Genomic DNA, 9,776 nt, shown 5'->3' on the forward strand with positions numbered 1-9,776 from the left:
AGCCTGGGTTTGGACTGTTTCTCTTCGAAACCGTCGACATCTTGAACACCTGTGCCAACCGCATCGACACCGAAGTTCGTGTGTTATCAGCATCAAGCGCGCCCGTTTCGAGTAGCTGTTGACAGTGTCGTTGTAGCTCTAGTTCTAGTAGCTAGCAGCTGTACATTCGTAGCGTAACTTTAATCAGCTTTTAGCTCAAGTTACACTATCATGACTTCGTTAAATCCTGGTGGATGGTCTGCTGACCGTCTGACACAGTCTGTGGTCGAAATGGTGCAGAAACAACAAGCACTAATCGACGTTTTGACTTCGCAACGCAAAGAGGTCAAAGTTGAAGGTATAAGCCTACCTCGCTTCTATGGAAACATGGGTGACTCAGTTGAATTGTACTTCGACCAAGTTATTCATTACTTTGAGGCGAAGAACATTGATTGGCAAGATGAGAATCAGAGTAAGCGCATCATTGCCATGATGACTGCCAATTTCAGAGGAAATGCTGCTGCATGGTACATGCTTTGCAGGGATTCCGTCAGTGATGTCCAAGATTTGATCCAGAAGCTCACGAAGGAATTCGTTCCTCCGGATCTTCAGGAGCGCCTTCGAGATCGATTGTACAGTCTCAAGCAAAAACGTTGTTCTAGCTTGGAGGACTACATCTCTCGGTTCCGCGTTGCTATCATGCAAGTCAAGGACATGAGTGAGCTTGACAAGATCACGTACTTCATTCGAGGTCTTGTTAGTCCCACGAAAGAAGAAGTTCAGTATCGTCGTTGCACGACGGTATCTGAGGCTCTCTCGGTTGCACTCGAGTATGACAGATCGCACTTTCGTGCTGGTCCGTTTCAGAAGAGTCGTTGGACACCTCCAAGATCTTTTGGCCGTTCCAACTCCACGTCATTCGCTCGTTCCAACACGGCTCCACAGCGTCCTGCTGAGAATGAACCTGAGCCTATGGAAATCGACACTGGTCATGTGCATAACCCACGCCGTGACAATTATCGTCGCCCTGTTCAGAACAACAACCGTAACAGTGGCAACTCAAAGAAGTGTCGGTATTGTAAGAAGCCTGGTCACACGATTGAACAGTGCTTCAAGCTTCAAAATCGACAGAAGCACGGAACGAATAACAGCTATCTGTAACGGGGTTACACGTACAAGTGGCTGCAAGCCACTTGTGAATTTAACAGATAGGTTATCTGTTAAACGTTTTGGATACTTCCTCACATTGGTGTAAGACACACCGATGGATACATTGAAGTGGACCACCACAGTGAGTGGTCCACACATACCCAAAGATCCTATTGGTAGAAAGCAGCATCTTTCTACCAATCAGAGATATGCATATTAGCGGGGCTCTGACAGCCAGCCGCTGCCAACCCTTTCATAGATGATAAACAGTTTTAGCAGCTTTTAGAGGAAGATCAATTTACAAACAATACAGTTCTCATTTTACCTTAAACTAGCTACTTGGAGTCTTGTCTAAGTTAACCTATAGTTGTGTATTCAAATATAATTAACCTAAGTAATTACTAAGTACTTACGCTTCCTCATACACGTTGCGCAACGTGTAAGCTAAAGTAGTGAGTCAAGTTAGACCCACTACACCTGGTAGCACTTTGTAGTCCGTCCAACGACCGACTGCTTGACGTTCGTACGCGGTGTACGAACGCGGAGCCGAGAACCACATGAGCACGGAGGTGCCCATGGAGAGCTCCAACACGCCTGCAACGCATGTTGCACGCGCTGACTGCCCCCACCTGTCTGACCCAGAGTGGGAGGCCCTCCAACGACTGTCAACAGTCATTGGAGAAGCGGCGATAGCTACAATGCTGCGTACGCTATCGCCGACGGAGCAACATGGTGTTGCTCTGGGATTCATCATGAAGGAGCAGCGTGACGCTGCTTCCTCAGTGACGGCGTCGTCAGGGACGACACCGCGTGCTCAACCATTAAAGTTGAGCGTAAGCAATTACGTGGGAAGAGAGGGCGAGCCTCTCCTCCGATGGCTTGTCGAACTCGACACAGCCATAGCGGCTCGACGCATCGTCGACCCGCTGTCGAAGGTCGCGTTCGCCATGTCCTGCCTTGGCGGACGCGCAAGGAGTTGGGCGTATGGACGCCGACTCTCCGATCCTACGTGCTTCAGCACGTACGAAGTGTTCAAAGAGGAGCTCAAACAAGCGTTTGAGCCCCCGCAAAACGAGTTCCGGTCGAGGGCGGAGTTCCTCCACCTTCAGCAGGGTAAGCATGACGTCCATGCTTACGCGCAGCGCGCACGATATTTGGTATCAAATATCGTGACTAACCCGATTGACGAAGCGACCAAGGTCGTCACGTTCATGAAGGGGCTTAGAGATGGGCCTGTGAAGACCTATCTCTTCCGAGAGTACCCGAGTACTCTCGAAGCTGCAATAACGCTTGCCATGCAAGAAGAGTTTAGCCTGCGGCAGGCTAAACTCCATGTAAACGTACCGAAGCCGCAACCGCGCCCGGTAGCGAGGACGGGAGGTCCAGAACCAATGGACCTCTCGAATGCAACAATTGCTGGTTACCAGCAGCAGGGAGGTAACGTGCGATGCTTCCGCTGCGGAAGGATCGGTCACTTTGCACGGGAGTGTACAGCTCCCATGCCCCCTGGAGGTGGCCGTCGTGGCGATGCTAGGCATCGCCGCGGACCAACAAAAAACGCGAACATCCAGTAGGCGCGGGGCGCCCTACTGGTAATGCAGTCGCGAGTGCCGACATCGGGCACGCGACACTGAGGACTGCAGCCCCCAGTGAGACCAGCTCTCACTACAAGAAACAAGATGACAGGCCAAACCTAGTCATCTTGAAGGTTTACTCGAAGAGAGCGAGTGACTCTCTTCGAGCATTGGTAGACTCAGGCGCGTCAAACAACTTTGTTCGACTACGAAGCCTGTCAAGACTTGACTTCGAGGAGGTAGATACACCTCGAAGTCTTCTGGAGGTACGATTGGCAACAGGTGCCATCGTAAAAACCGAGAAGCGCGTCGTGAACGTGCGCTTCTCGTACAAACAACGAGTGTTTGTCGAACACTTTATCGTCCTGGACCTGGACGATAAATTCGACGTAGTAATGGGCATGCCGTGGCTTGCACGGCATGATCCGGTAATAGACTGGAAGAAGCGCACGCTCGTGCGCTTCGGACGCGATAGCGGAACAGAGAGCGATGGCCCTGTTACCGCAGCGCGCGCACCAGCAGGTGCGCGCGGCTCACCAGTCGAGACAGCGCTTCATGCTGCTGTCCCGGAGTGCCCAGGAAGTGCGCGAGGGCGCGCACAAGTGAGACCCACGTCGGCAATGCTTGCCGACGTCGGAAGAAAAAGATATGTTGGTTCCGGGAACCAACACCCACGTTCAAGCGTGTAAGGGGCAGTCCCTGACCCGAAGCGGTCAGGTCGACAACGACGCGTCGGCTCCGGGAGCCGACGCACCCTCGGTCATGAGGGGCTCCGCCAATGAATGGCGTCGGGGTGACGAAGGCGTGTCAACTCCGGGAGTTGACGCTGCAAACAGTGCGGACGGTTGCAAACGTACCGCACTGACGCAATTTGCATGCTGTCGTGCAGCCGGGCTGCACGACGAAGCGCCATGCGATCAAGCCGGGCTTGATATCGCGCGCCCGCAGACAGGGTCTGCCGGCGAAGGGACACATTACCGTGCAGCCGGGCTGCACGAAGGAAAATGCGGTCAAGCCGGGCTTGATACCGCGCGCCCGCGGACGGGGTCCGCCGGCGAACAACTGTCCATGGCCGGGCCTGGACAAGAAGAACAACTGTGCGGAGCCGGGCTCCGCACAACAAGAAGACGGCGCAAGCGGAAAACGCTGCGCAAGTCTCGGTCCGGGACCGAGACGCAACAAGAGCAGTCTGCTGGGCAGACTGCGGCGGTGACGCCGAATGTCAAGACGCTAAGCGTCTTGACGCGCACCGATACTGGATTCCAGTATCGTGAGATGGAACTCGCTAGTCCTCCGACGACGGCGTCGGAGTTGACTTCGCTTCCAGCCATGAGCTGGAAGCGCTTCACGCGCGACTTGCACGATGGACGCATCGAGCAAGTCTGCGTTCTTTCGGACAGCGAAAGAACGGCGAGCGAGAGCGAAGAGCTGAGGCAGCTCTTCATAGGAAGTACCACTGAGAGTGAAGACACTCTCAGTGCGAAGACGAAGCGAGAGCGCTTCGAGGAACAAGGTTGGGACTCGCTGAAGTCGAGTCCCTATTACGAATTGTTGAGGGAGTACAAAGACGTACTCCCGGAAGACATTCCTGCGGAGCTTCCGCAGGATAAGGGCATTCAGCACGAGATTGATTTCGTGCCGGGCACGAAGTACTGTGTCACGCGGCAGTGGCCACTGCCGCGAGAGCAAGTGAAAGCGATCGACGACTTCTTTGAAAGTCGTCGTAAAGCAGGACAAGTGCGGGAATCAAAGTCCCCGCACAGTGCTCCGACGTTCTGTGTCAAGAAGCCACAGGGCGGATGGCGCATCGTTCATGCCTACAACAAGCTGAACGATGCGACGGTACCGGCGCAGACGCCGATACCGCGAAAAGATGTTATCATCGATTCGATGGCCGGGAGCACCGTTTACAGTGCTCTCGACTTGCGAGATGGATTTTATCAAATCCTAATGCGTGAGAGCGATATCCCTCTCACGGCAGTGAGCACGCCAAGCGGCATGCTCTGGGAATGGCTAGTAATGCCACAGGGGCTTAAGAATGCCCCTGCGACTTTCAACAGGTGCGTGACGCACTTGTTGCGCTCGGTGCGCGACTTCGCACCGAGCTACTTCGATGATGTATTCATCCACAGCCGGGCTGTGGACGGGAAGACTCGACGTAGAGATGCACAGGGTGCATCTCCGGCATACTTGAGCTTATGCGAAAGCATAAGCTCTACGCGAACCTGAAGAAGTGTATCTTCGGGGCGAGCGAGATACCCGTCCTCGGGTGTCTCGTAGGGAAGAATGGTGTTCGCCCTGACCCGGAAAAGGTCAGAGTGGTTAACGAATGGCCAACGCCTTCAAGTGTCAAGGAACTGGGGCAGTTCCTTGGCTTGGCCACGTACTTGTGCAAGTACGTGGAGGACTATGCGGGCAAGATCCGCCCGCTGTCACAGCTTCTTAAGAAAGAGGCTGTGTGGAATTGGACACCCGATTGCCAAAAGGCATTCGATACAGTCAAGCGAGGCTTGACTGAGGCGCCGATCTTGGCAGTGGCTGACCAAGATCGCCCATTTCACGTAGTGTGTGACGCATCCGATTTCGCGATCGGATGCGCGTTAATGCAGCACGATCACGAGGGCCGTGATCGTGTCGTCTACTATCAATCGCGTCAGCTGAAAGCAGCTGAGCGCAACTATCCGGTGCATGACAAGGAACTCCTTGCCATGAAGTATGCACTCGCAAAGTTCCGAGTGTACTTGCTTGGGAGTAGACCATTTGTGGTCTACACCGACCATGCATCACTGCGCACCGCAGTGAAGTCGCCACACATTTCACAAAGAATGGCGAGATGGCTCTCATTCTTTGCGGAGTATAACTTCCGGGTCGAATACAAACCCGGAAGATTGAACGTGGTGGCCGACGCGTTATCACGTCGGCCGGACTATGCAGAAGCTGTTGACGTCAATGCCATTGACGCCATGCGATCGAGCAAACCCACATCATCTCTGTTGGATGATGTGAAGGCCGCGTACGCGCACGACGCGGACGCGAAGCTCTTGCTGGCCTATGGCACAGCGCCTTCTGACAAGTCCCGTCAGAAGCTGCCCAAGCACCTTCGAGCGCGTGCACACCGCTTTCGTGTGCACGACGGACTGCTACTCTACAACGCAGTCGACGACAACGCGGATCGCGTTGTCGTGCCAAATGACCATGACCTGCGACTCAGGATCATGTACGAGTATCATGATGCCCCGACTGCGGGACATCTCGGACGTGAGAAGACTTACGTCCTTCTCACGCGCGACTTCTACTGGCACCACCAGTATAAGTGGGTGCGCAAGTACATCCGTGCTTGCGAGGTATGCCAACGCGTGAAGCCTGCGCCATTCGCGCAGGCTCCACTGCAATCACTACCGACTCCGTCGGAGTGTTGGAAGTCCATGTCTTTGGACTTCATCTTTGGTCTTCCCCCGGATAGCGGAGGGAACACCGGTGTTGTGGTCTTTGTAGACCGTTTCAGCAAGATGGTACATCTTGCTGCGGTGCCAGCAGAGGTAACCGCGAAGCAGACGGCCCGTCTGCTCGTCGACATGGTGTTCAAACACCATGGCATGCCGTCCGACATCGTGTCGGACAGAGACCCGCGCTTCACAGCGCACCTGTGGCAAGAAGTGTTTACACTTCTTGGGAGCCAGCTTTCCATGTCGACTGCGGATCATCCGCAGACGGACGGTCAAACCGAGCGCGTGAATCGCGTGCTCGTCGATATGTTGAAGAGCTACGCTCACTCGTTCCAATACTGGAGCGAGTGCTTATCGATGGCAGAGTTTGCCATCAACAACTCAGTGCATGCCTCGACCGGGCATACACCGTTCTACGTGAATGCCATGCGGCACCCACGCCTACCGAGTTTACTCGGAGTGATGGCTCCCACTTTAAGTGGGGGAGGATCTACGACTGCAATACAGCAGCCGCAGAAAACCGCTGACACTTGCACAGTGTCAGCTGCAACAATGGACAAACCACATGAGTCTGCGCAGGGCGCAGACTCCCCTAACAACATGGTCAACGACCACGGGTCTGCGCAGGGCGCAGACACCGCAAGAAACCACGCAGAGGCCGGGCCTCTAGCGGAGAGCGAGCTGAATGACTTCAGCTCGGATGCAATCAGTTTCATCACCAAAAGACAAGCCGTGATTCGGTTTGTCCAAGACACAATAGCAGCTTCTGTTGATCAACAGAAGCTGAACGCAGACAATGCGGGCAGAGGCAACACAAATGAATTTAAAGTTGGTTCATTAGTTTTGTTAGCTACACAAAACCTGCCTAGACATGCAGTTTCGGATTTCGGAGCAAGCAAGCTTGCTCCGCGCTTCATAGGGCCGTTCACTGTGTTGGCACGGCACGGCAACGCATACACGCTAGACATACCGTCTAGCATGCGCCTCCATCCGACCTTTTACGTCGGACGGCTGAAGCCATACCGGCAGCACGAGCCATCTAGCTCGGCTGACCCGAAGCCTCGGCAGGAGCCGAGGCAGAAGCGGAGGACTTGGCCTCGGCGACGAGCAACCCCTTCATCTGGGTCCCCAGCTCGACCTGGATATTCGAGGCGGTCTGCGAGACCGCCGCGACTTGGGCCTTCTGGTTCGCCAGCTCCTGTTTCAGGGCGGCGAACTCAGCGCCCTGCAGACGCTCCACGGCGGTCACCCGGTCGTGCAGAGGCGCATACTGATCAGCCCGGGACTGATCATACCCGGGGCGTGTTCCCACCCCCGCCACCGCCGATCCGTGACGTCCGCGGCTCAACCCGCTGGATTGTTGAGCAGATTGTTGACCATAGTATCCCGAAAACGAACCCTCAAGGGGCTCGTTTTCGTATTCGTTGGAGAGGATTTCCTCCCCATCAAGATACATGGGAGCCGCGGAACGTCTTGCTGGAGGACGTTCCGGAAATGGTGAGGGCGTACGAGGAGCAGTACGCGCTGGCACAGCGGAAGTAACACGAGCGCTGCGATCATCGCTAGCGCCCGAACCCTCACGTGCTAAGAACTTAGCACGGAGCTCTTTGAGACTTTCGGGCACACGGAACGACGTGTACCCGTTCAGGTCGCGGTCGCTCAAGCGGACCGCGTCCGGAAAACACTTCGCGCACTGAAAGCCCTCGGGCACAGCGCACGGCACATTCGCCTCCTCAGCAGCAACATGAAGTTGCTCCAGCTTTCCACGCTTCGAGTACGTCTCGAAGCGATCACGCGCTTGCTTAATCCGATCACGGTAAGCACTCGACCTCTTGTTGAAGTTCTCAACAAAGGCGTTCCAGCTTTGACAAAGTGCCTGCCATTCGGGCACTTTGCTGCGAGAAGAGGTCTTCTTGCTTTGAAACCATCGGAGCTCATGAAAGAGTCCGATGTAGTAATCGCGCCTTTGATGCGTTTCCGCATCAAAGTGCAGCTCGGCAGCCACAGCGTCATCTTTGATGGCGCTGCATACGTACAGCGGCACCTCATTCGGAGGTACCGAGTTCCCAAACCGGTCCGCGATCTCGGACGCGGACGGCATCCATGGATCGCGCGCTGCAGGCGCAGCGCGCGGAGAGCCTTGAGCTTTAACATCACGCGCTGCAGCAGCAGCGCGCGGAGTACTGAGAGCCCCAGCTGAAGCGAGTGGGGTATCACTTTCAGTACGCGAACGCTTCGAACTCGAAGCGTCCGATTCGTCCCCTTCATGCGGGCGAACGTTCTTGGCGTGAGGGTCGAGCGATTCGCTCGACACTGAGACTTTACGCTTTGAGGGCGAGTCCTCCTCGCCCTCCATGTCTTCATCGTCGTCGTCGAAGTCGACGACGTCACCATACTTCGCCTTCTGGCGTTCGAAGTAGTCGTCGATGGAGAGATGACTCCCCATCGACTTAGCGGACTTCTTCTGAGGCGCGCTCATCGTTGAATGAGCGCGGATTTCTTCTCCAAACGCGGAGAATTGACGAATGGTCAATTCCAAAGATTGACGTGCGGAGACCCCGCGCGTCTAACCTTAAGGGGGGGATGGTGTAACGGGGTTACACGTACAAGTGGCTGCAAGCCACTTGTGAATTTAACAGATAGGTTATCTGTTAAACGTTTTGGATACTTCCTCACATTGGTGTAAGACACACCGATGGATACATTGAAGTGGACCACCACAGTGAGTGGTCCACACATACCCAAAGATCCTATTGGTAGAAAGCAGCATCTTTCTACCAATCAGAGTCATACATATTAGCGGGGCTCTGACAGCCAGCCGCTGTCAACCCTTTCATAGATGATAAACAGTTTTAGCAGATTTTAGAGGAAGATCAATTTACAAGCAATACAGTTCTCATTTTACCTTAAACTAGCTACTTGGAGTCTTGTCTAAGTTAACTTATAGTTGTGTATTCAAATATAATTAACCTAAGTAATTACTAAGTACTTACGCTTCCTCATACACGTTGCGCAACGTGTAAGCTAAAGTAGTGAGTCAAGTTAGACCCACTACACTATCAGTCTGACACTAAGCGTGGTCAGTTCGCTGTTCACACTTTGGCAGCAGAAAAGCCAGAGTCTGTTGAAGTTGTTGAGATAAATGATCTCAACGCTGCTACCATCCAGTCACTACCAGCTCCGAATGAGTTGATTCGGAAGCCAGGTCTGTGTGAAGGCAAACGTGTCACCATTATGCTAGACACGGGAGCCACATGCAATGTCATTCGTCCTGGATTGGTGGATACTATTCCTGACACGATGATCTCTCAAGTCACCTTGTTTGACGGAAGCACAACGAAGAAACGTGCCGTTCACAAGGGCAAGGTCACTATTGAGATGGATGGCTATCGATTCAGAGACTTAGAGGTCCTGGAATGGTCTATGAGCCCTGAACACGATGTCATTCTCGGAAAACCTTGGTTTACCAAGTACCAACCAATTATTGATTGGCGTACTCATCACCTGCAGTTCAAACCGCAAGGAATGAAACCAGTGTTGCGCAAGGTAGAAGTATCTGGTGCTGAGTTCAAAGCTAAAGCCAAGCACCATGACTATGATGAGATTTACCGCGTCAAAGTTACTCCAG

General features: G+C 53.9%; 1 protein-coding gene across 1 annotated transcript; it reads left to right on the plus strand.

Moving 5' to 3' along the window:
• Nucleotides 1-270: 270 nt before the first annotated feature.
• Nucleotides 271-941, plus strand: IUM83_02209 (Retroelement pol Polyprotein; the record flags this gene model as incomplete). The annotated part of the gene is made up of 2 exons (XM_067926110.1): nucleotides 271-835; nucleotides 937-941. The coding sequence occupies 2 exons, from the start codon at nucleotides 271-273 to the stop codon at nucleotides 939-941; spliced, it is 570 nt and encodes a 189-aa protein (XP_067800966.1).
• Between the last annotated feature and the right edge of the window lie 8,835 nt (nucleotides 942-9,776).

This window comes from Phytophthora cinnamomi (genome assembly GCF_018691715.1).
Source record: "Phytophthora cinnamomi strain GKB4 chromosome Unknown Contig0, whole genome shotgun sequence".
Taxonomy (NCBI): domain Eukaryota; phylum Oomycota; class Peronosporomycetes; order Peronosporales; family Peronosporaceae; genus Phytophthora; species Phytophthora cinnamomi.